Here is a 25785-nt window from a genome sequence, read left to right as displayed (position 1 = left end):
AATTGAAGCTTGCAGAGAAAAGGGGTTTGGCCGGGGTCATTCCGCGAATTGAAGACCTTGATCTTTAGATCCCAAGTTTGCAGGTCTTGTTATAATGGATGCCTCAAGTGTCTTTTGTGCTGGTCTTGTTTATCCTTGGGTAGGGGGTACCCTCTGCAGGTGGCTGGGCAGGCAGAGGGAGCTCTGGCCTTGGGTTCAGTTTGCATCCCCTCAGACCTCTTGGCCCCCCAGTTTCTTCAGGCTCTCAGGGAGGGGTTCAATCTTCATGAAGAGGCCGTGTTGCTTCACGGTTAAGGGAAAGAACTCTGGCACCTTAGAAACAGGGTTCATGTCTCAGCTCTGTCCCGTCCACAAGTGTGACCTCTGGCAAACACCTAACTTCTCTGAATCTCACTGTTCTCACCTATAAAATGGGGAGGCTAATTCCTACCTCACCAGGTTGCTGTGGGGATTCAGTGAGGTAACACATGTAAGGTGCTTAGCTTGGTGCCAGGCACTTAATATTAGTACCTATCATTTGTTTAGCACTTACTCTGTGTCAGGCACTGTGCTAAGTTCTTTGCTTGTATTATCTTACTGAGCTATCCCCCAACAAATCGATAAGGAACTATCATCACCACCATTTTCCAGAAGAGGAAACAGAGGTTATCTGGCAGAGAATAAACATCCATGCTCCCTTTCTCAAATTAATAGAAACCATGATTCTTAGGTGGCACAACACTATCTGGCCAAAACACTACACTTCTCAGCTTCCTTTGCAGACGAGCACAGCCACATGAGATTAAAGCAGTTTACAGGGCATTTCTAGGAAGTCTCTTTAAGAGAGAGAGAGAGAGTGTGTCTTTCTTCCCTTCCTTCATTCTGCAGCTTGGAATATGTACGTATGTGAAGGCTGGAGCTCTAGCAACCATGTTGCACCATGAAGCCAGGTCTGTACTATAGGAATGGTGGGAAAGAGAGCTTGAAGGAGCCACCCAAGGCTGTGCCCCTCTAAACTGCTTTTATATAGGAGAGGAATACACTTCGATCTTGTTTAAGCAGCTATTATATTTGGAGGTTTCTGTTACTAGTAGCAGTTTTGAGTCTTTGCTGATACAAGTAACCTATTCAAAGTCATATAGCTCAGACATGTCTGAGTGAGGATAAACCTGGGTGGTTTAAGTCTGGATCCTGGGGTCTTTACCACTCTGTGCCCTGAAACATGAATTGATATCATCATCATCATTTTTACCTAGTAAAGCAGAGAAGGCTCCTTCTAGAGATGTTCAAACTTAGGTGACCATGCATTAGTTGGTCCTGAAATCAATATAGTGGGTCATGACTAGCATTAAAAAAAATCTAACAGGATAAAAATAGAAAATAGTAGGGTAAAAATGATGAAACATTGATGAAAGAAATTGAGGAAGACACAAATAAATGGAAAGATATTCCATGTTCATGGATTGGAACACTTAAATTGTCCATACTATCCAAAGCAATCTACAGATGTGATGCAATCCCTATCAAAATTCCAATGGCATTTTTCACAGAAATAGAATGAACAGTCCGAAAATTTGTATGGAATCACAGAGACCCAAAGCAATCTCGAGAAAGGAAAACAAAGATGGAGGCAGAATGCACCCTGATTTCAAGCGACAATCAAAACAGTATGGTGTTGGCACAAAAACAGACACACCGATCAATGGAACAGAATAGGGAGCCCAGAAAAAACCCACACATATATGGTCAATTAATTTATGACAAATGAGCTACTAATGGGGAAAAGACAGTCTCTTCAATAAATGATGGTGGGAAAACTGGACATCCAGCTGAAGAAGAATGAAACTGCACCACTATCTTACATCATACACAAAAACCAATTCAAAATGGTTTAGAGACTTGAATGGAAGATGTGGAACCATAAAACTCCTAGAATAAAACATAGGCAGTAAGCCCTTGACATTGGTCTTGATGGTGATATTTTGGATTTGACACCAAAAGCAAAGGCAAAAATAAACAGGTGGGACTACATCAGACTAAAAGCTGCCTTTTCCTTCGGCAAAGGAAGCCATAAACAAAATGAAAAGGCAACCTACTGAATGAGAGAAAATACTTGTAAATAATACATCTGATAAGGGATTAAAATATAAAAAATGTAAAGAACACATACAACTCAATAGCAAAAAGCAAACAAACAAACCCAAACAATCCAATTGAAAAATGGATTGAATAGACATTTTTCCAAAGAAGACATGCAGATGGTCAACAGGTAAATGAAAAGGTGCTCAACATCACTAATCACCAGAGAAATGCAAATCAAAACCACACCGAGATGTTTCCTCACACTGTTAGAATGACTATCATCTACAGGCAAGAAATAAGTGTTGGAGAGGATGTGGAGAAAAGGGAACTTTTGTGCCCTGTTGGCGGGAATGTAAGTTGGTACATCTACCACGGAAAATAGTATGGAGCCTCCTCAAAAAAATTTTAAAAAGAACTACCCTATGATACAGCAAATCCACCACTGGGTATTTATCTGAAGAAAATGAAAACACTAACTCTATAAGATACAGGTACCCCATGTTCATTGAAGCATTATTCACAATAGCCAAGATATGGAGACAAGCTAAGTGTCCATCAATGGACGAATGGATAAAGAAGATGTGGTATATATACACAATGGAATATCATTTAGCCATAAATAAGAAGGAAATCTTGTCACTGGGACAACGTGGATGGACCTCCCGGGCATTATGCTCAGTGAAATAACTCAGAGGAAGACAAATACTGTATAACCTCACTTACATTTGGTATCTAAAAACAAAACAAAACTGAGCTCATAGATATAGAGAAAGGGTTGGTGGTTGCCAGAGATGGGAGTGGGCAAAATGAGTGAAGGGAGTCAAAAGGTACAAACTTCCAGTTATAAAATACAAGAGAAATGTATCATGAGGATGTAAAACATGGTGATTACAGCTCATAACAGTGATTGCATATTTGAAAGTTGCTAAGAGAGTAGAAATCTAGTAGCATAAAATAGAAAATACTAGACTGTGTTCTTGCATGTAATAAGGAAGTATTATTTGTTCTAGATATGAATGTGTGTGTGTATCCTGCCTGGGTCATGATGTTAAATATAGTTTTTATTATGGATCATGGTTAAATTTAAAAAAAAAACAAAAAAAAAACAAACACACTAAACAAACCAATGGGCATATGGGACTTTGAGCCACTCCAGAATTAAGCTGTCAGGAACCACAGCTGCCATCCCCTGCTACAGGGATGGTGCAGCGAGATTAAGCCACCCCAAACCCACAGGCTCAGCTCAATTTCTCCCTAAACCTCTGTGCAGACCCCCGCACGGAACCCCACCCACACTCTCTGCTCTCTCATCTTTCTCCCAGCTGCTCCCAGGAGAAACTCTCAGACCTAAGCTCTGGTGGCTGCTATGGGTCCACCACCCCCCCCCCATTATTACCCCCAGGGCTCATAACTTTCCCAGCTCATAACCTTCCCAGCACAGGACTTTGTACAGGCATCTGCTTTGCAGCATTTATGAACTCATTCTGGCCCTCGCCACTCTTACAGCTACCCATTGTCCCCTCACCCAGGGGGTCCATTTTCTTCGCTCTGGTGTCCTCTGAACAACTGCCTGAGCAAGAACAATCAGCAGCGACCTACTGAAGGGTGACTGACAGGTGCCGAGCGCAGGGGATCACAGGCTCTCAGCACAGGAGGGGACTGTCTGGGGCAGGTGGTCACACGTTGTCACAGGAGGCCTTAGGGAGCGTCCAGCAGAACACCTTCATTTCACAGGTGAGGACACCGAAGCCCCGGGAGCCAGGGGCCTGCTCAAGGTCACTCAGTGACTGAGCGGCTCCCGCTGCCCAGGCCAGCGCTCAGCCCTTCTCCTCGGACTCTGGAGATGACTGATTCCAACAGGCTGGAGCCCAGTGTGCGAGTGGGTGCCTGATGGTGACGGGCAAACGGGAGCGAGATCTAGGGGCTCTGGAGTCCGACAGCCCAGGTCTGAATCCTGGCTGGGCCACTTACTAGCTGGCTGACCCTCGGCAGGTTCCTTTCTCTGGGCCTCTGTTTCTTTCTTCTGTACAATGGGCACATACTGTGAAATGCTTGGCATTTACTAAGCTCACGACACGTGCTCACCAGAGCTGTGATGGTAAACAAGTGCCTTCTCCGTTTTGTTTCGTTGTTTTGTTTTGGGCAAAGGGGCCAAGGTCAGAGGCAGACGTGGCTGCTCCTACCAAGGACGGGGGATTCTGGAGGCACCAGTGAGGGAGGCAGGCTTGACAGGCAATGGAGCTTTAGATCAATTTGCCAAAAATCAATTAGTGGAGTGACTAAATAACTGGAAACGGTCAAATCTTAAAGCACAGGAAAAATCCACTTCAGGGGCAGAGGTGGGGGAGCCTCACTGCTCCATCCTGCGCCCAGCCTGAGCCCACCAAGGGCAGCCCCTTGCAACCTCCCAACCCACAGGCCCTGCCTTGGCTCCTTCCAGAAGTGGTGGCGGGCAGGCGGCAGCCAGCTGTGTACTCTTTCTCTCTCTCTCCTTAGCGCCTGTCCTACCTCTCATTCCATCCCATTTTGGTTTTACGGATTGATATTTAGATTAAAGAGATAAACACAGCCGAGGAGCACTGAGGCCTGACCGACAGAGGAGGGCGGACCGTCAATCAAAGTCAGTCAGCTCAGCTTCCTCCCAGCGCCTGGCAGGCACCGTCCTGGTCCCTCGATTAGGGATGAACCCAAGAGCAGATTAAAGGGGCCCAGAAGGACAGCCTAGACACCCCCAAAATGGGGGAGGGTGTGTCTACAAAGGCCTTCCCAGGCAGCTTGGGAGCAGGGCTGGGGTCACCCACGTAAGAACTATTTACTAGTTTCTCTCTCTTTCTCTCTCTCTCTCTCTCCCTCTTCCCCTCCCCAGGCTGCAGATAAAGAATTCAATTTTCTTTTAAACGGTGGGGAAATTGGAAGAGATTTTGTTCTGTTTAAGCACAGCTGGAGTCTCAGGTCTCAAGGGATTGGAGAACAATGAGATCAATTAAGATGCCTGCGGTGAGGGGTATCAGGAGGGGGGTGGAGAGAGAGAACACAGGTAGGGGGTGCCAGTGGCTGTTCAGGGGGAGGCCCAGGCCTGTCAAGAAATCCAGCTTCTGCTCTTCCCTGCATTGGTCTGCCTGTCTCTGTCGAGTTTTGCTGAAGTCTCTGGATGGGGCCTACCCCATTGGGTCATGTTATCTCCCAGACTTGCTAATAATTCATGTTGGCAATTTCTGTCACCAGCTTTATACAATGATAGAATCAAGTTGAACCAATGCTACCAGAAGAGGGAGGCCACTGTTCTAGAAGAGCATGGGAAGCCCTGGATGCCTGGCATGCAGCAGGCGTGGGTGTTCTTATCAGAGCATTTGCTGTGTGCGCGGAGCGGACCCCGGCTTTCCCATACACGACTCCACAACACTGCTGAGATGGGAACTATTCCCCCCGTTTCATAGAGGGGATTATAAACCTAGGGACAGCCAGTAACCTGCCCAAGGCCAACCTGTGGTAAGAAGCTGAGGCAGGACTCTAGCCCAGCGCTGTCTGCCCACTTCATTGTTTTCCAAGGTACAAGGCCCACCTGGCAGTCAGGTGGAGATGAGCTGGATGGACATGAGCCTGGGGAGGAGAATGCTGAAGCAGGTGCCCAGACCTGAGCATGAGTTGGGAGAGGAGGGTATGGCAGAGGGAAGGCTCTAGAATCTTCCATCTCTCCCCCTCCATTGCCGCCTGTGTGGTTGGAGCTAGCATCTCTCACCTGGTCTCCCAGCTTGTACCCTATCTCCCCCCCCCCCGTCCCCCCCCCCCCCCCCCCCCCCCCGCACTCATCACTTAGCAGTTAGTGATCAATCACGTCTCTCTTCAGCCCAGTCACCTCCAATGCCAGTCACCTCTCCCTCCTCCGCACATCCACCTACACCGCCAGGCTCTTGTCTGGAAGTCTTTCACATGCAGCTCCCTCAGCCGGAGACAGCCCTTTCCTGGATTCCCTGCATCCTCCCCCGTCTCGCCCCAAGCTTCCCTCGGGGCACTATCTAATGTCACCTTCTGTGAGAAGCCTGCCTGCCTTGACCACTTGAGAGGACATAGTAACAATGCCACCCTTGGCACTCCCCACACTGTCTGGCTATATTTTTCCCCATGGCACTTATCCCCTTCTGCCATGCTCTGTATTTCCTTGTTGGTTGTCTGTTCCCTGCCCCTGGAATGTGCAGGGCTGTTTGTCTGTCTAGTTCACCACCATCATTCCATGCCCTTGATAAGTAGTCATGGAACGAAGGAGTATAATAGTTGCATCGGGGGAGCCCAGAGGATGCAGAGTCCTGTTCTGGGAAGGGCAACGGGGAAGGCTTCTGCAGGAGACAGGGGGCTTACAGAGGGCCCCTGGCCAGGGGCAGCTAAGGAAGCAGGGTCAGCTCCTGCTCACCTGTCTGCAGAGCCAAGCTGAGGGGCTGGGTGCACTTTAGACTTGACCTTGCAATCACATGCCCTGGTTAGGACCAGGAGGCCCAGAGGATCCTGGAATCTGGTGGCCATAGTACCGCCCACCCCCCTGCCTTTGTTCCTGGGCTGAGGTCTGCACCCCAGACCCTGCCTGACCTAGGAAGGGCCCTCAGAAGGCATCCGGTCTAGCCTCTCATGGATGCTCTAAATCCCAGGAGTCAAACTTACTCTGTGCCACACATCTCAGAGATGGGGACACTGAAAAAGAGAAAACCTGCCTTCGGGAAGTTTCCAGTGTAGTGGGGAGGAAAAGACAGTAGCCATGAAATCCCTAACGTGAGTGGTGCGACCAGCCAGGGAAAGCCTGGGGCAGGGCATGCAGGGAGGAGGGTGAGGTGGGTATATGCCCGTCACCAGGGGAGGGTTTCTTATGGGAAGGCTGCCAACTGCACTGGCCTTAGGGTTAGATAGGAGGGAGGGAGAGAGGTGGGGAATAGCGCGAACAAATGCAGCGGGTGTGCAGGGAGCTGGGAAACCTGGTCGGTCAGGACAGAGAGAAGGGGTATGAGGGGTGTAGTGGGGCGGAGGGCTGCAAAGCAGCTCAGGGCTGGGGCACGGGGCTTGAATGCCAACCCAGGCCTAGGCACTGGAACTTTCCTGGCCAGGGGGTGCCTGGGGGCAACAGGGATTACGCCTCTCCCTCCCTTCCTACCACTATTCATGGAGAGCGCTCACCAGGCTGAAAATGGGATTCGGAGGGGTCCCCACTCCCGCTCCTCTGCTTTTTGCACAACATCCAGGAGGAGAAGCGGGAAGGTGCCCTCTCGCAGCACCACGCTCGCATGTGACATCTCAATAAAGGGTAGTGCACTGCAAGGAGCGCTGAGTGGTTGCTAAACACCTACATTTGGGTCAATTCTTTGCCGTTCTTCCCATCGAGAGTTGGGGGAACATCTCTATCCCTTCTCCTTGAATCGGAACTTGCCTGACTGACTCACTATAACAAATACAATTCACCGGAAACGATGCTGTGTGACTTCAAGGCAGGGTCAGAAGAGGCTGCGCAGCTTCTGCCTGGTTCTCTTGGGACGCTGGCTCCCCAGAGGCCTCCTCGGAAGTACTTCTGCTCAGAACCCCGTGCCTGAGATGCCCGTGCCACGTGGAGAGGCCACATGTAGGTGCTCAGGTGACAGTCCAGCTGAGCCAGTCCTTCAGCGGGACCAGTCCAGGCACCAGAAGAGGAGCAAGAAGTTTCCAGCTGTTGGAGTCACCCCCAGATTTTGAGGAGCAGAGAAGAGCCCTCCGCAATTCCTGACCCACTGAATCCATGAGCATAAGAAAGCAGCTGTTGCTTTATGCAGTCCAGATTGGGGGGCGGGGGTTTCTTATGTAGCAGTAGGCATGGAAACAAGCTCTGTGGCCCTTTGCTCAGAGTGCGGCACAAAGCAAGTGTTCACTGAGTGAGTGCTGACTGAACGTGAGGTGGACTCAGAGCCTCACGGAGTCAGAGCCCAATCACCTTACTTTATAAGGAGGACACTGGGGACCCAGAGTCTTACTGACTTGCCCAGGTTACACAGCTGCCCCAGGGCAGGGCCAAGACTCTGAGCGCGGGGTCCCACTCTGTCAAGTCTCGGCCAGGAGGTTCAGCATAACTTTCTGACATTTTCTGAGTGAGTTCCTGGCCAGGCTTAGTGCTGTGTGCCTTCATGAACTGTTCCACTGACTTCTCACAACAACCCTCCCAGATAGGATCCTGTCAGGTTACAGAGGAGGAAAGGCTCAGTGGCCTGTCAAGGGCCCAGCTTGGCAGAGCTCGGCTTGGATACGGGCTGACAGGGTCGAGGGCAGCCAGATCAGGGTCCTTTAAGGCTCATGATAATAAAAACCACTCCGTCAGTCTGTCAGCCCTTAATTATCTACACACACGGCACCACAATGGAGTTTCCCAACAATCTAGCCATGTGGGCTGGCCAGGCACTACTTTTCCCTCTTCATGGGAAGAAAAACAAGTCCCAGAGGGGTGGCCCTGACCAAGACAATCCCAGCCTCCCAAGGACAGGCTGGGAAGAGGGGCCGGGAGGGGAGGGAGCAGCTGTGCCTTTCGGCTCCCACAAGGCCACTCTCACTCTGTCTGCCTGGAGCCGATGGTGGGTCCTCTACCTCTGGGCTGAGCAAACCATGAGCTGGTGGTCTGGGGGCCCCACACCTGCCCAGTCAGGGCTCTTATGTGCCTCTCCTTCTTGCTTTGATTTCTCTGCCTGGAGAATAATCCTGTCTCGTCTGACAGTCCAATCATCTGCCCATTCCTGCTGTGTCCTACCTGCCTGGAGCAGGGAGAGAAAGCTTTGGGGTGCAGTAAGACCGCCCAGGAGTAACCTCCCTCCTCAGCATCCCTGTCTCGGTGCCCTGAGGACACAGAATAAATCTGGGGACACGAGCTCTATACTGCAGGAGGCCAGGCTGGCTCCTTGCACATCCCAGGTACAACCTCTGCCAGTTGTTTCCTCAATGCCTGCCATGGGCTACCAGGATGGAATAGGTGAGAGAATGTGGACGGTGTGACACAGGACTTCTCCACTATCCAAATAGCAACCCAGTGGTTATGTTTGGGGTAGGTGGCAATTCAGGAAGAAGAGAGACAATTGAGCCCCATCTGCTTCATAGCAGCAGGACTCTACCTCCCTGCACAGCACATCCTGCTCACTGCATTCCAGCCACAGGGCCTTTGCACATGCTATTCCCTCTTTCTCCAATGTGCTGCCCTCCCCTCGCTCCCCTGTTAATGCCTACGTAATTGCCACTTCCTCAGGGAAGCCTTCTCTGACTCTAGTCAAGGTCAGGTGCCCTGTTATAGGTGCTCATAGCTCCCTGATCTCTCCATCATAGCAAGTAATACTCAAAGATTCATTTTTTTAGTATGAACATCAGGCTTTCTCAGGAAGACTGTAAACTTCATGAGGGCAAGACTCACATCACCACTGTGTCTTCAGGGCCACATGCCTGACGCATAGTAGGTACTCAAATAAATTGTTGAATAAATGAATGGTTCAATTGCTCTTCTACTGTCCCACAGCACCTACAAACCCTGCTAGACCCCAGGTACCAATTGGTCAGGCGGTGAGGCTGCCCCAAGCCCAGCAGAATCCCAGGAAGATACCCCATGGTCTTCCCACCTGACTCCTGTTGTCAGGTCAGAAGGCAGGATTGGAAGGCGAGAATCAGAACAGCCTGGGACTATGCGAGGGGAACAAACCACACAACCTAGAGGATGGGAGGCCACCCACATCATGCAGGAACCCGCACGCACACAAATGTGTGTGTTATATGCACATACCCGAGTGCATGGAGTTACATACATAGGTACGCACCCAGGCACAATAGCATGCCTGGTGCATGTGTGTGCACAGCCCCCACAAACGCCTCCCACGTCCCCCCACATACATATGTGGGTGCACACGTCCCTGCACATCTCTCCCCATGTGTGGACACCCTGCAGAGGACCAGCTCCCACTGACATTCGTCTCGCATCCCCCCTCCTTCCAGGAAGCAGTTCCTAAGGAAGCCAACTCTGTGCTGCCGTAGATTCCTGCTTCCCCGGGCAGCGCTCACATCTCCCAGCCCGGTCTTCCCATCAATGAAAAGTTGCTCCCCTAGCACTGCCCCGAGAGGTTTGGGACCCAGAGAGCTGGAAATTCACCTGATGGTGCCAGAGGTTCTTGAGGGTCCAGATGCCACCCAGGGGCACACTGCCTGGAGCAACCCTGCTGCCTGTCCACCTGCCTCCTGCAGAGAGCCCTTTGCAGGTCCTCGCTTTACTCTCAGCTCTGAACATTACTGAAAAGTCAAGCTCAAGGGTCCAATGCAGAGCCTTCTGGACGGGCAGCCTGGTGGTTAAGTCTGTGGCTTGGGCTGAGGCAGTCTTTTCGTGAATTCCAGTTCAATCACATACTTGCCCTGGGGCCCTGAGCAAGTTATTTAACCTCCTTACACCTCAGTTTTCTCACCTGTACAATGAGGATAATACATGTCGAACGCGTGGTTTACAGTCAGGCCTCAGTAATGACAGCTGTTGAAACGGTTATTATAGCAGCAGTAGCAATAGCAGTAGCAGTCGTCAGGGGTCCTCTCAGCTATCCCCTGCCTCGGGGCATGACTGCCCCGGGCACTAGGTCTACAATGAACCGCAGACACATTTTAATCCATCTTGTTCATTTTACAGATGAGGTGCCGCGAAGGGACGCAGTTTCTGCCCCGGTCATCCAAGCAGTCAGCGCTCAAGGTCAAGCCTTTGAACTACAGATCCCCACTCTTTTCTCTCCACCAGTGGAAACTCATTGTGTTATAACTGGGGGCTGTAAGGGCCTCAAAACCAGGGAGCAGGGAGGTGAGAAGGTCCAGCCCTTCCACCCCAGCTGGGACACCCAGGCAGGAGGTGACAGCCCCCTTCCATTCCGGTTCCCTACCCCACTGTGCAACTGCTGCCTTCCCCCAGAACAGGCGATGAGTCACAGAAACGGGGCCATGCTAGGGTGGGGGCTGGGGAGGCCCCTCACAGCAGATTCTGCCCCATCCTCCAGTGCAGATTAAAACATTTTCACGTTCTTCATAATTTTTTTCTGACACAACTGACCATGAAACATTTTAATAACATCCCAGGAAAGGTCAGGGAGAAGGAATTTCACAGTCCCTGAACAGGCAGCTATAACTTCAGCCCCTCCTGCTGCAAAGGGGGTGAAGAGATGGGGCTGACCTAGGTCTGAGTAGAGAACGGCAGGGTGGGGAGGGCAGGGCAGGGAGTGGGGGTGGGGGGGTGGCCACGAAACTTACTACCTGCTAGGAGCTCTGGAAGCACCTGGGGGAGATGGGGAGAGGATGATGCGTAGGGGTCACATCCATTGTTCCTATATCTTGATAGCAGCCTTGAAGGAAGGGGGTGTTTCTCATGCCCATTTTGCAGATGAGGAAATAACGGCTTTTAGAGGTGACATGACTAGACCAGCACACAGCAGAGGCAGGGAGACCAGGACCCACGCAGTTGCACTTTAGGTCCTGAGCAACTTCAGGAGCATAACCTTCTGCCCGACTTTGTCATTGGGTGAAACAACATCCTCGTGTTTGCACAATGTCACAAACCCTGGGGCTGGGGGCTTGACAAGGAGGTGGGCAAAGCTTGGGCAGACAGACTTAGGATCCGAAGTCTGGCCAGATGAGCCACCCTGGACAGACATCCTCAGGCAGCCAGAGGAGGCTGAACGTATCTGCTAAACATCCCAAGGGGGCCTGGGAGAGGAACTGGAGAAGGCGTTCTGGGCACCGGGTGGGGGTCCACGCAGGCCAAGGAACTGGTCCAGCGCTTGAAGAAACCTGTGTGAGGACCTACTTTCCAGTGCCAACCCCCGACAGGACTGAGCCTGACACATCCCTGCCATCAGCAACTGGCCACCAGCCAGGAGGTATGCCTTTCCACACACCCCACTCCTGCTCCACAGGCTCTCTCAATCCTTCCCCAGGGCCACGGGAACTTGGGACTGCAAAGTGACACCCTCCATCCCCAGCAAGAATGCCAGGAAGGACTCCCTGGACCCCCACCAAGCCTGGACCTGACACCCAAATTCTTTGCTATGTGGTCCCAGGCCTGTGGGGGTGGGGCCTCCTCCCCCTATGAGATCCCTGAAGCACAGGCTGCTTGGGTGTCCTTCAGCCTGACATTCAGAGGTGGCTGGGGGTGCTGAAGACACTTTCTTTGGATCCAGAAGGCCCAGCCTCTAGGGGCTGCAGGAGGGTCCACGGGGCCTCACACACCAGGTGACTGATTGCAGGGAGCGCCTTGTGAAAGCTGGCAGAGCCACAGGCTGGGAGAGAAGGGGGAAGAACGCAGCCGAAGCTGATGTTTACGTCTGATGACCTGCCTAGCTACACATCTGTTTGAAAAATTTACAACTGTCAGATGGGAAAGGCCTGGGGGCTCAATACAATTTCATACCATCTGTCTGTAGAGTAAACACACTTTGGAACAGGGGCCTGGGATCAGTAGGTAATGTCTCTGCTTGACGTGAGAACGGAGCAAGAAACAGAAGCGAGGACTCTGGGACCCTCCGAGTGCGCAGGGAGGGGCAGCAGTGAGCTAAACTCCATGACGTTTATTTGAGCACCTACTATGGGCAGGTCCTGAGCTTGTGTAACACACATCCACCACTTTGAGCTGTGCGGCAACCAACCCTCTTTCTTCTTATAACGGAACCCCCTTTGAAATAGGCCCCTTGCCATTTTCAGCCCGTATAATTTGGATGGGGCTTCGCCCAACCACTGGCTCCACTATGGGGCGTAGGACTCATCCCTGGAATATCAGAATCATGATGCCTGGCGCCAGGATGGCCCAACAAACTGGGTCAATGAGAATCAGCTCTGGAGCTTCTGCTAGAACTACTGAAAAAGAATTTTTTCCCCACTAGGGTTGATACATTGGTGAGAAGTAAGCTTGGGGGCTGGTGACCCTCTCTGCCAATGTAAAAAATGCAGAGCCCAGTGCTAAAGTCAAATTCTTGCTCAGTTGAGTGCCTAGATGCAACCATGCCTGAAATCACTTATACTTTTGAGTTACATGAGCCAATCTTTTTTTTTTCTTGAAACACGAGTTTCTTTCCCTTGCAACCAAGAATACTGACTGATACAAATGGACACTGGGAGGAGTCCCTTGTCAAAGTCCAAGCCAAGGGCAGCTGGAGATGCCGAGTGCCCATCACTAGCCCCTTCTGCCCTGGTACCGGTGCTCAGACAGGAAGGCCCCCCCTCCTCAGAGATGGCTGTCCCCTGTCCCCATCAGAGAACACTTCCAGGGCTCCTGGCCTCCTAGGTGCAGTCCCTCCCATGGACAAGGCAGAAAACCGAAGTGTCCTTGATCCAACCTCATCTTCCCTCACGTTGGCCCCTTTTCCGCGTTGCTGCCCTGGCGAAGGGAGCCCCATCGAGAGGAGTCCAGATGCTTTCATACCCCAACACCACCGCCTCTGGGGGGTTGGGAACACCCCCTTTCCTGCCTGCCCAGATTCCTTGAGCAAAGTCCCTCTGGCTGCCTCCCCATGGTGAGCCCCAGAGCTCGGTGGTGCTGCAGAAAAGTGGGGACTCACCAGGACTGTCAGCACAGAGGTCCCCACAGTGACATTCTCATACAGGCTGACGTTGTACAGAGGCTGGCTGAAGATGGGCCGGTTGTCATTCTCATTGATGAGGGTGATCTTCACCTTGGCATAGCCCACGTGGTCAGGCACACTCTCGTTGGCAAAGAGCTAGGTGTGCAGAGCAGGGTCGGGGTGAGTTCCCACATGCTCCCGGAACCCCTGTCCCCATAAGTCCCTCTGTGGCCTGTGCTGGTCTCAACCCAGAGCACCTGTCCAAGTCACTGCCCATCCCAGGTGTCTGCTACAGCCTCCATCATTGCTCATAGGGGTAGGGTGGCCACCGATTCTGCTGGGAGGGAGGGAGGGCTGATGGTGTTGGGTTGACAAGGGCAGAGCAGGAGAAGCCCTGATGGGTTTCTGAGGCTGTGATGGTGCCTGCTAAAATTTCACTCAATTCCTGGACATTCCCTTGTCCTCCAGCCCAGCCCCTGCCATGGCTCAGTGGGCTTCTCTGAGTCAGATCCACAGGGAAGAGTGGGGAGAGGTGGCAGAGGGGATTTAATGGGACTAGGTCATCCCTCCCGAAACACCCCGAACCCAGCCAAGGAGACGGTGAATGGGGCCTTACGTCAAAGTCGTAGCGGTCCACGGTCTCGTAGTCCAGCGGGATGGCCACCCGGATGCGAATGTCCGCTTTCCCTTGGACGGAGGTGGGGGAGATGATGAAGTGGTGGGAGTTGTTTCCCACCAGGTACACCTCAAACATGCTGTTCAGGCCCTGGGTCAAGAATGGAGGAGAAACCAGTCAGAAGGGATGCGGGAGGCCAAGGCCCAGGGTGCATGTGGGGGGGCAGAGCTGCTTTGGTGTTGGAGGTAGATGAGGTGCAGCGGCCACAGCAGGGCTGGCCTGGCCCCCGCGCCCAGTGGCCCCGGCCGCTGCTGGGTGATGCTGCCCCAGCTCCCTGGCCGCCCTCCTGCCCATGTCCAGGCCCTCTGGGAATCTCCTCCAGTCTTTTTGCCTCTGTCATCCCATTGGATGCCCACGACGCCCCTTGCAGGTGGTTTGGTTCGTTTCCCATCTCTTGTTTCCTTACTCTGTCCCAGTGACCCCAGGTGGGAAGGGATGTGCCCGCGGCAAGACCCAGCTGGCAGAGAGGAGAGATCAGAAGGGAGTAGAGAGAAGAACTAAGTGTCTACAGTCGGCCTGGACAGCAGAGGGCACAAGGGACAGAGCAGGACATGCTTCTCCCATTCTCCCTTTGGAACGAGTCAACCAGGGAGAAGGCGTCTTGCTTGCATGGAGAATGGGAATAATTCCACTGGCAGAGTGACAAAGTGAAGCCCCGTGTCTCCCGCACCGTGGCCAGCCCATGGTAGCTGGGGGACACTGGATCCCAGCCAGCCAGAGCTGCCACCCTTTATAGGCTCTGTCCATAGTTTCAGGTGTGTGTGTGGGGGGCAGGGGGGCGCACTGTAGGCCAGGTGTTTCTGATCATCCTCACAGAGCCCTCAGATGCTGCCCGCTTGTCCCCACACAAAGTGTGTGACGTCTCCATACTAGCCAAGTCCCTAGATTAGGGGGAGCTCCCGATGAAGGTGGGAGACAAGGCCAGAGGCTGGCCTGCTTGGAAAGTGATTCAACCTCTTACACCTCCTGCACAAAAAGGGGAGATTACTCCCAAATAAGCCCCTCCCACGTAGACAGGTGGCCTGTGGCTTGTAACCCCCAGCCAAGAGTCTCTCCTGAGCCCTGTTGCAGATGCCCAGCAGGTCGCTGACCTGGGCTCGCAGTGTTCTTCTCCTGTCCTGCATTACCCACCCCGGCCCAGTGCCCAGCGCAGCCCATCTGTGCTCGTGTCTCTGTGGAACTGGGGGCTGGCAAGGGAAGCACGCCTCTCTTCTCGGTTGCCCAGGGATATTGAGGGTCTCCCTTCTGGAACCTGTTCCTGCTGAGAGGGGGTCAGCCAAGCAACCCGGACGCCTGGGAATGATGCCCAGGAGTGCAGCAAAGCCTGAGATGTCACAAGATTCTTATGCCCCTGAAGCGATCTCACAGGTGCTCAAATACATTTGTGGAATGAATGCATGTTAACATTTACCCATCGGTCTCTTGAGTTTTTTCCACTTACAACTACGAATAGCAAAACAAGGGCACTTCCTGTATTGAGCCTTTTCTTAGAGCTTAGAAGCAGGCCCATGCCTTGTCACTCACTCAGCACGTTTGAATGGGAGCCTCTCCTGCCAACCTTGGTGTCCAGGCAAGCAGATGGGTGTCCAGAGCCCCCAGCCCAGAGCGGCTCCCACAGATTGTGCAGGCAACGCTCCTCTGGCCTGTCAGGCTGTGCAGTTTCCAGTTCTCCCTGGCGTGGAATCCATCCGTCAGATGGAGGGGATCAATTAAATGCCCGAAGGGGCACTAATAGCCAAAGCTGACGGAGTGTGACAGCTCTGAGCATGTGACACCAACACCTCTCCCTCCCTTGGACCCAGGCCCTTCCACCACCAGACCCAGAGGCCCGAGAGGATAGGGGCAGGCTGAGCTGTGCCCAGGCAGGTGAAGCAGCACCCCCTGTGAAGCCCCCTCTCTGCCGCCGCAGCCCTTCCGAGGCTCACTTACCAAGTTCTATCAGTGGGAGTCGGTCAGTCAAAGGATATGGAGACAGAGAAGGAGCCGGAGAGGTACGGAGAGGAGGAAGGAACGAGAGAGAGAAGATGGTGAGATCCAAGGTCAGGGTAAGGAAGAAGGGCCAAGACGGACCCCAGGGGCACACGTTGGTTCAGGGGAACAGCCCCTTATGTCTTCGATGGTCCACAGCCCCTGGGGGTGCCAGGAAGGGGGTATGTGTCTGCACACAGGTGCGGGGGAGGTCTGTGCAGGCCCCACACCCAGAGAAGGGGGAGACACACAGAGGAAGAGGTCCAAGGGCATGAAGGGAGAGGTGGGTTCGGGGCTCCTGTCTCCCTGCACTCACTTCGTCCTCACCCAGAGGCGATGGGAAGGGACATGGGGGAGGCTGAGAGAGGAAGGGCCATGTCCCTGTGTCCTATTCCCAGGAGCCTGAACAAAACCCCTGCAAGAAATGACCTCGAGCATTGTCATGTTTTAATTTTCCTAATAGAAAATATCAAAGACGTGATAAACATAGACATAGAAAACATTCACATAATTCAAAAGTGTAAAGGGCGCACAACCATCTGCCCACTGCCCCAGCCACTCGAGGCCCTTCCCAGAGGAAACCCCCGTATACGAGCCCCACGTATTTATGCCTTCCCTCTTTGGCACAAACAGCAGCACGCTATGCACATTGCTCTAGGTTGGAGTTTTCACTTAAAGCTACCGTGTTTCCCCCAAAATAAGACCTAGCCAGACAATCAGTTCTAATGTGTCTTTTGGAGCGAAAATTAAAATAAGACCTTATAGTAATAATATAAGAACTTATAGTAAAATAAGACCAGGTCTATAATACAATATAATATAATATAATATAATATAATATAATATAATATAATATAATATAATATAATATAATGTAAGACCGGATCTTATATTAATTTTTGCTCCAAAAGATGCCTTAGAGCTGATTGTCCGGCTAGGTCTTATTTTCGGGGAAACAGGGTATGTCTTGGAGATTGTCGCAGAACTATACAAATAGGTGATGGCATTAACAACAATAACCATACAGCACACATTTATTGGGCATCCATTGTTTGCCAGGCACTGTTCAGAGTAACCGCAGAATAACGCTCTGTGGTTACTGTGGCGTGTCAGGAGCCCCGTGAGGCCACAGACCATGCCTTGGGCAGCGTAAACCCACGTCAGAGCAGATGCTCAGGACGTGATAGGGCTTCAGCAGCTTTTGGTCACCCATTACTCTGTGCATCCTCTTCCCATGGGCCATAGGGTGGAGATGAAAGAATGCTGGAGCTTGGAAATCGCCCCCAGAGGAAATGGAGTTCAGAGAGGTTGAATGAGCCGCCCAAGGCTGCACAGGTGGCTGGTGATAGAGCGAGGATAAGCTCCCAGGCTGGGGTGCATTCCAGGCCAACGGAAGTGGAGGCAGGGCCTGCTATGGGATCCCTAAGTGTAGTTCCCGTGCAATATGAGTTCCCAGAACAATCTGAGATGGTAACGCCGAGCACGGCAGGGCTGAATCTGAGAGGACGCCCGCGGGGCGAGCCCAAGCAGGGGAGGTGGCCCTGAGAAGCGGACTTTGGAACTGGCTTCAGGAAGACAGGAAAGGAAACGGACTTGTGGAGCAGGGATGCCAGGTGGAGGAAGTGGCTTTAAGCACATTTTCTGTCCTTGGCATGTATGAGAATCAGCCGGAGCCTTTGTTAAACAGGACTGCTGCCTTCCCCCAGGAACACCTGATCCAGCAAGTCTGGGCTGGGGCCTGTGAATTTGCATTTCTAACAAGTTCTAGGGGAAGCCCATACTGTCTGGTTGGTCTGAGACTGCCGTTCGAGAACCACGGGCCTAAGTAAAGGCATGGAGTCAAGAAAAAAAAATTAATGATCAGGCAGACAAGTGAGCTGATTTGCAAAGGGTCATGTAGGAAAGCTGGTGAGATTGGGGGGACGGTGGGAGGCTCTGCAGGCCCGGAGTCCTCCCACTAGCACCACCTTGAGGGCCTCGTCATTGTTTCTGTGAGCAACGTAGAGAGCCACTCCATGCTCTGGACAGAGCAGACGGACACTTGGATCAAAGAGGAAGGGGAACTTGGCAGCTGTATGTGGGTCACAGCAGTGCAGCCTTCCTCACCTGGCTGCATATCAGAATTGCCGGTGCGACTCTAAAAAACACAGATGCCGAGAGCCACTGTGGCAGAACTTCCCCGGGCTGGCGCCCAGGCAGCTGCATCTTTCCTGACTCTCCCTAGGGCACCAGGTGGCACAGCCAAGGCTGGGAAGACATCAGACCCACAGGGATGCAGAGAGATCGGGGAGAAGCAGGACGGTAGTTCTCTACCCAGCCACACATCAAAATCACCAGGGGAGTTTTACAACAGCCCCATGCCTAGGCTGCACCCCAGACCCAGGAAATCAGACTTGCAGGGATTTCATAACGCTCTGCAGGTTATTCATTCTAATGTGCATCGGAGGATGAGAACTACTGGGGTAGAGAAGGGTGGTCCAAATGTGGTACAGGGACCAGCGGCATCAGCGTCACCCAGGAAATTGTTAGCAATGCAAATTTGGGGGCCAGGCCCAGATCTCCTGAATCAGAAACTCTAGGGGTGGGGCCCAGCATGGTTTTAGCAAGCTCTCCCCCTGTTCTGATGCATGCTAATGTTTGAGAATCACCAGGACTGTGCTTGGCCTGGGCAGGAACAAGTCTGAGAACAGGGAAGAAAAACAGTCCAGGAGATATGGTGGATGGGCAGCTGGAGAAAGCAAGCTGAATGAACACCTCACGGGGATGGGGGCTGCAGCTGTGACCACAATGCCCACACAGAGAGTGGGGGGCCGAGGAGACACCGGGAAGCTGTGCTGAGCTCAGGGTACATTTAGCCAGGAAGGAGCACGGGGTTTCCTGCCCCTGGGGCTTGCTGGCCCCTTCAGGCCAGGTCTCTGGGTCTCAACGGATGAGGTCTGCTCCCTTCTCCTTGATCTGCCTGCCACCTGCCACCAGCACCTGGAAGTTCCCTCAGGCCTGACAGAGTAGTCAAGGCCCCTCAGAGGGCTGTCCTGAGACACGCCCCCCCCTCCCCCGCCTCACCTTTTGGTTAAGTGCCCTCAAATGCTCAGCCCCTTTCGGAACCTGCCCAGAGGGCTGATTCCTGCTGGGACTTGGCTTGTGGCTGCCAGCCCCTTAGGATGGGTGGCTGTGATCTTCACCCAGTTCGCTGAGTTGGTGCAGGAGCCTCATGTAACACCTGCTTCCACTTATCGAGCTCCGACTACGTGTTCACACATCTTAACCAGAATCTTCACAACAGCCCAGTGACATTAGCATCAGGCACCCCCTTTATGAAGAAGGAAACTGAGGCCAGAGAGGGAAACGTGTTCAAGCTGCGCAGCTGCCATGGAAGGAGTCGACCTCACACTGTCCTGACTCCTGTGGGGTCTCAGCCCTTGATCACCCTGCTCTCCTGGGCTCTCGAGTGCCCCTCCCCCTACACAACCAGGCTCCAAACGCAGGCAGAGGAGAAGGCACTGGTGGACTCTCCCCCACTCTCCAAGCGGCAGGAACGAGGCCCACAGGGAAAGCACCTCTGCCAAGGTCAGGGAGCCAGGCCAAGGTTAGGGAATCCGGGGCTGGTGGAGGCTGCAGTCCTACTCCCGGTTCCTGGCTGGGCCTCCCCCGCCCTCACTCCGCCAGGCCCTGCGGGGCGCTGCTTGGTGGGCCAAGGAGGGAGGAAGGCGGGGAGAGGCAGGAGGCCTCTCGGAGCTGTCGAGGGGCAATTTTGTTGGGAAGGGAGATAAAGAGGAACATCAAAAGGAGTCCCAGGGTGTACGGAGAGGAGCCTGGTGGATTAAATTCTCTTCCAGCTGGGAGAGGCGATAAGAAGGCTGATAGCGCCAGTCCTCCCCTCACCCGGTTGGGGAGCCAGCGGCTGCCTGTGGGCCTGCTAAGGCTTGGCTTTATTTATTTGTTGGGAGGGGAAAGGACACTCCTCCCTCCCTCGGTCCCCACCCCATGCAGCAAGCATGCTTTGCTCCTGGTGACTGAAGTCTTGCCGTCCCCCATGGAGAGCAGCCTGCCAGGCCCTGTGTTATCAGCTGCTGCCAGAAGAGGCTGCAGCCCCTCGACTCCCCCAAATCTTGTCCCCTGCTGCTGGCAGTAGAGGGGTGGCCTTGAGAGCAGTCAGAGCTGGCACTGCCCAGAAAGGACTTTCCTCATCTCTCTGCAGTGACCATCTCAGTGGATTTGTGAATGACCCAGTGCTGTTTTTCAACTATTTGTTGAAAGTTTATTATGCACTGGGCCCTCTACAAGCATCTGCTCACTGACGGCTCACACCAGTCCTGGGAGGGCGCAGGGTGGGATTTACATTAAGGACCACCACACAGGGCACGTTCCCTCCTCTTACAGGTGCAGGCTCAGGTTGGCCCCTGCGGTGGGCTTGCATGGGGGTGTCCTGGGTTTTCTCAGAGACTGGCCTGACTTCTGAGTATGGCTTCTCTCACTCATCACCTGCCAGCTCTGGACACCAGCACCTCCCTCTGCATGACCTGGTCCCCAGAGAGAGGAAGGCCTGCCCACCCCCCCACATCCCCTGCCCCCGGCTCCTTCCCTGGACACGAGGTCTGAAGATGCCTCCTTCATCCCTCTGGCTCTTTTCTGGTCCTCCCCACCCCGAGGACCTCCCTGCTGATGGTGGCACCCGTTCACCCTGTGGAGATGCTCGTCTCTCCCCACTTTCGGTCAGGCTAGTCGTTTGGTTGATAATTCAGTGGTTTGATGCAGTGGGGAGAGTTGGGTTCAGGGTCAGGGACAGGCCCTTTGACTTTCTAGCTGTGTGACCTTGGGCGACTCACTTCCACTCCTGGAACCTCAGATGCTTCATCTGTGAAGTGGGGAGAATAAGGCACACCCACAGGATTAGGAAGCAGTGTCGTCTCTTTGCTCCACCATGTTTTGGTGGATGACACCTGAGTTACGTGTTCTTACCTAAGGCTCCCCGAGGCAGGAGCCTTCTGTGCCCAAATGCTAGGGGACCCTCACCCCACCCTGTGAACTACAGATGTGCCTTGGAGGGGACCTTAATTCCTTTCAACAGAAGAGGAAAGACCGGGGTCATGTAAATGCAGGGAGGATTAGGGTAGGGCAGCAGAACCAAGGCCCCTTTATGTCTTTATATTGGGGGTGGTGGGATTATGCAGTGTTGTGAATGAAGACAGAGATGGGCAGGGATCTCGTGAGGTCCCAGGAGCTCTATGGGCTGGAGGGACACCCTTAGTCCAAGGTGGGAATGGGGCTGGGGACCTGGAGTGCAGAGATGTGTCCCCAGGGTCAGTGCCACCCTCACAGAAGCCGTGTGCAGAACTCAGGCCTGCTAGGAAGAGCCCCATGACCAGTAATGCCAAGGTGTGAAGCCCTAAGCTTCAGTGGTGGCTGGAAGCACAGCCTTTGAAGTTGGACCTGACTCCAAATTTGGGCACTGCCCTTTTCAGCTGTGTGATTTCGCACAAATGATTCTACCTCCTTGAGCCTCAATGTCCTCATCTGCAAAATGGGAAGAATGAAGGCTATCTGATAGGGCTACTGTGAGTGAGCTATAAGATCTTGATAAACTGCCTGGGATGGAGTAAGTGCTCAATAAAGGAGAGTTATTATTGTTGTTCTAGAAGGGAGGGAGTAGGGGAGGAGGTACCCCTAGGGAGGGGCTGGCCAGGAATGAGAGGGGCAGGTAGAGAAGGGCAAAAGCTCTGATGTATGCAAGGAGAAGGGGATCCACATCCTGGGTAGGGGGCCCTAGGTCTCCCCAACCCTCCCCTGTGCTCTGTTGGTCTAATCCATGCTATTGAGTGGCAGAAAATCAAAGCCCACTGAAGATTCTTTATCACTCCTTTGTCCATCCTTTCACTTAATTAACCCCAATCAGACATGCTGAAGTGAACCTTGGCAGGAGGCCAGGCTCTCCTTACCCCTTCACCTCAAAGCTTGCTTCTTCTCCCTCCAGACCCTCACACCTAAGGGGTAGCACCATGTTTCTCGGGGCCTGCCTCCCTGGGGCAGCTCTCCCATGCCCACTGCTCCAGGCTGCCCGCTGTGAAATCAGAATCCAGGGGAGGGTGGGAAGGAGCCCTGTGGTGTTCAGTCCGCTAACCCTTCCTCAACTCCCAGGGACCTTCCAAGTTTCAGAGTCCAGGGGAACTGCTGCTGTCACCTCCCTGGAAATTCCTGGGTGAGGAACTACCTTCTATCTCCTTCTGTTCCTCCCATCTCCTCCTGTTCTTAGCCATAGAATCCCAACTCCAGGGACCCAGAAAAGCCCTCGTCACCTGGTTGTAAGCTCAGCCCCGCTCTCTTTCTCTTTCATATTCCAGACTTGTCTGGCCACCAGAGCCTCAGTTTTTCCACCCTGGGAGTGGGCCACCTCTCAGGCCTGAATCAAGGTGAAGGAAGTTGCCCTCGGGTCAGGCTCTCAGTCCACCCACCTTCCCCTTCCCAAATTCCTCTATGGTTTGGGCCTTTGAGCAGCATAGGCCCGAGTCTGGACCCCATTTTCTCTGGATCTGCTATTTATCCCTGTATGACTGCGGTAAGCCCTTTGTTTTCTCTGGGCCTCAGTTTCCTGATCCACAAAATGGGAAGCGTGGACTGAGGTGATTCTGTAAGAACCCATTAACACCTGCTGTGCTCTTTCAAACTGCTTCCCGGTCCTCCAGCTCCAGCTCCCTCTCCACTTCCTCCACTCCTCTCTCTGTTGCCTTCTCTTACTCCTTTCTTGTCTTTTCCTCGTTTCATCTTTTCCTAATTTCCTCTTCTCTCTTTCCTCTCCTCTTTCTTTCCTTCTTCTATCCCTCTTTGCTCTTTCTTCCCGTCTTCCCCCCTCTCAGCTTTCTCTTTTCCATTTCTTTTCTCCCCCGCTCTTTTACCACCTCCCTCCATCTCTTTTTATTCTCTCTCCTTCCCCTCTGTTGCCCTTCCCGTTTCCCCCTTTCCTTCCGTCTCTCCCCCTCCTCTGCCCTCTGCCAGCCTCCCCCGCCCCCAGGTTATCTGCTGGATTCCACACACGCTTGCACAGACGGGATCCATCCCAGGCTGCCTTGCCTTCAGCTTATCTCTGCTCCAAATGATTGATTTTTCCCTCTTTAAGAGTAATTTGCTGGTGAATTCCATGTATTGCAAAAACCCTTGTGAAATCTAATTCAATCCGATTGGCAGCTGAGACTTTGGGGAATGAACACTCGAGAGCTGTCAATTTCATCACCCAAATGTGTGTCTAGGAGACGTGTCTATAGAAGAGGGCGAGAGGCGGGCAGGAGCTCCTCACCTGCACGTGTGCACCGCCCCGCCCTCCTTCAGGAGGGATCTCGTCCACGGGCGCCAGCCCCAGATCTTCTGGGAAATGAACTATAACGTGCCTAGGATACTTGCATTAAGGTAAATGAGGGACAGGTGCTTTTGAATTGTTTTCCTAATTGGAAGCCCACCCAGTGCACTATGGGAATCGTACACTTCCCAAGCCAGCTGCACCTGACCACCGTCTCGCTCCTCTCCAACCCTTCCCCCTTTTCCCGGGCAGAGCCCCAACTCCAGGGACCCAGCAAAGCCCATGTCACACTGCGATAGCTCAGCCCTGCTCTCTCTTTCTCTTCCACATTCCAGGCGTGTCTGGCTCAGAACCTCAGTTTCTCTACTCTGGGAGTGGGCCACCTCTTAGGCCTGAATCAGAGACGACAGGGCACCAGCTGTCCCAGTTTGCCTGGGACTAAGAGGATTTCTAGTACCTGGAACCTAAAGTGCTAAAAGCTGGGCGGTCTCAGGCAAACCATGACAGTTGGTCCCCAACTCTACTAGGTGTGTCAGCCCACTAGGGGCAGTTGGTACCAATGCCCAGGCACAGAGGTCACACACTTGGTGTGGAAAACACAGGGTTCTAAGCATCTAGTTCCAACCCCACTAGCCTGTGTCCTACAGACGCTCCCCTCAGACGCTCTGCTGCGCTGACCTCAGACGCTCAAGCCCCATGCAGCTCGCACGCAGGAGCTGGTCCTTACCAGTGAGGACAGGCTAGTGGGGACACAGCTGACCAATGGCTCTTGCTCAGGGTGGCCATTGGTCTGGGTGGCTCTTGTCTGGGGGTGGGGTGGGGGGTCATAGGTGCCACCTGTGTCCACTGGTTACAGCAACGCTAACTATACCCACCCCCAGAGTTGGAACTGACCACTCCGACCTCATTTCTCTGCCCCAAGCAAATAGCCGTTTCTGGTAGGATTCAATCTTTGGGCTGCCCTGGACTTCTAAGGATCAGAGCAATCACCCCATTGGGTACAGGTTGAAACAAAGTGGCTTCAGGGAAACTGGCCAAGAGGGCTAGGCTCCCCTTGACAGTGCCTGTGGGTGTGGTGAGGGCAAGGTTTTGTGGAAGGCCCAGGCTTCACAGGGACCTTTCCAGGCCCACACATACAGGCCCTGCTGTCACAGGCTACCTGGCCTGGTAATTCACACAAAGAACAGGAGGACAGAGAAGGCCTGAGCTCTTAATGCCATGACAACATGTTCCCCCGCCACCCTGCAAGATCCCAAGGAAATGAGGCCATCGCACCCTTTTCCTTCCCTCTCTCCAGCATGAAACACTGTTTGAAAGGCACCTACCCCAAGTAAAAAGCGTTAACAATTCCTTCCTCGCCGTCCTGCCTTCCCACCTGGGCATACCTCCCAGCACAGGTGGCCACATTTCTGACTTTAAGGTCTGCCATTCTGATCGGAACCTCCAATTTGGACCTCACCACCATACCTGGTTTCCACCCCCTCCTTCACTCTACTGGCAAATTCTGCACTGGAATTTTGGTTGGGGTTGGGTCAAGGGGCTAAAGTGGGGTGTAAGTGTTCTCAGAGCTACAGGTAGGAGAGTCTAAAATGCAGGAAAAAGGGTATGCATCTCAGTTTGCCCAACCCCATAATTGTCCCGTCCCTCCCTCTGGGGAGGGTCACATGGCCTGGGGGGCGGGGCCGCTGCAGGACGAGGATGAGCCTTGATGGCTGGCAGAGGGAGCATTCAACGCTCTGCTTTCTGGCCAAGACCTCTAGGGGCCTCAGACAGAAGAGCAGCGAGGGGCCGGGTGCAGAGCTAGGAGCTGGGCCTTGCATCCAGCAATTGCCTGGCTCTGTCTACTTATCATGCTAAAATGATTTCACTTTTCCCACAGCGAAAAATGTGTGGCCAGGCAAAGAAATCGAACCGCCTTATGAAAATCAGGAGAGGAACGTTCCCTGCCGCTAACCCAGCCTCTTTGGATTCCGCTGCCTCTCCAATAGCAAGTCCATCTTCCCCGTGCCTCTGGGGGGCAGCGAGGGTGCTGAGAGGGCTGGAAGGGGTGGGAGAGGAGGAGACAACCCCAGAGCTGACAAGCTTTGTGACCTCAGATAAACTGTCTGCCCTCTCTGGGCTGCCTTTCAAAATGAGGGCTCACATTGCCTTCAGGAGGCCTGGAGGACAGAGCTCATGGCTGTTTAGAGGCTCTGAACCTGGGAGTGCTGGGATCCTGGGAACCAAAAGGGAGT

General features: G+C 53.2%; 1 protein-coding gene across 1 annotated transcript in view; it reads right to left on the bottom strand.

Moving 5' to 3' along the window:
* Nucleotides 1–25785, bottom strand: part of CDH23 (cadherin related 23) — a 393436-nt gene that overhangs the window by 142909 nt on the left and 224742 nt on the right. The window contains exons 12-13 of the mRNA XM_088792050.1: nt 14236–14385; nt 13617–13775 (exon numbers count right to left, since the gene is read on the bottom strand). Of these exons, the coding sequence (XP_088648176.1) occupies nt 13617–13775; nt 14236–14385 (309 nt within the window). The remainder of the gene's footprint in view (nt 1–13616; nt 13776–14235; nt 14386–25785) is intronic.

The sequence above is a fragment of the Rhinolophus sinicus genome, chromosome 15, assembly GCF_057876585.1.
Source record: "Rhinolophus sinicus isolate RSI-liver-muscle chromosome 15, RSI-T2T, whole genome shotgun sequence".
NCBI classification, from domain to species: domain Eukaryota; kingdom Metazoa; phylum Chordata; class Mammalia; order Chiroptera; family Rhinolophidae; genus Rhinolophus; species Rhinolophus sinicus.
This window is presented reverse-complemented; position numbering and strand designations above follow the sequence as displayed.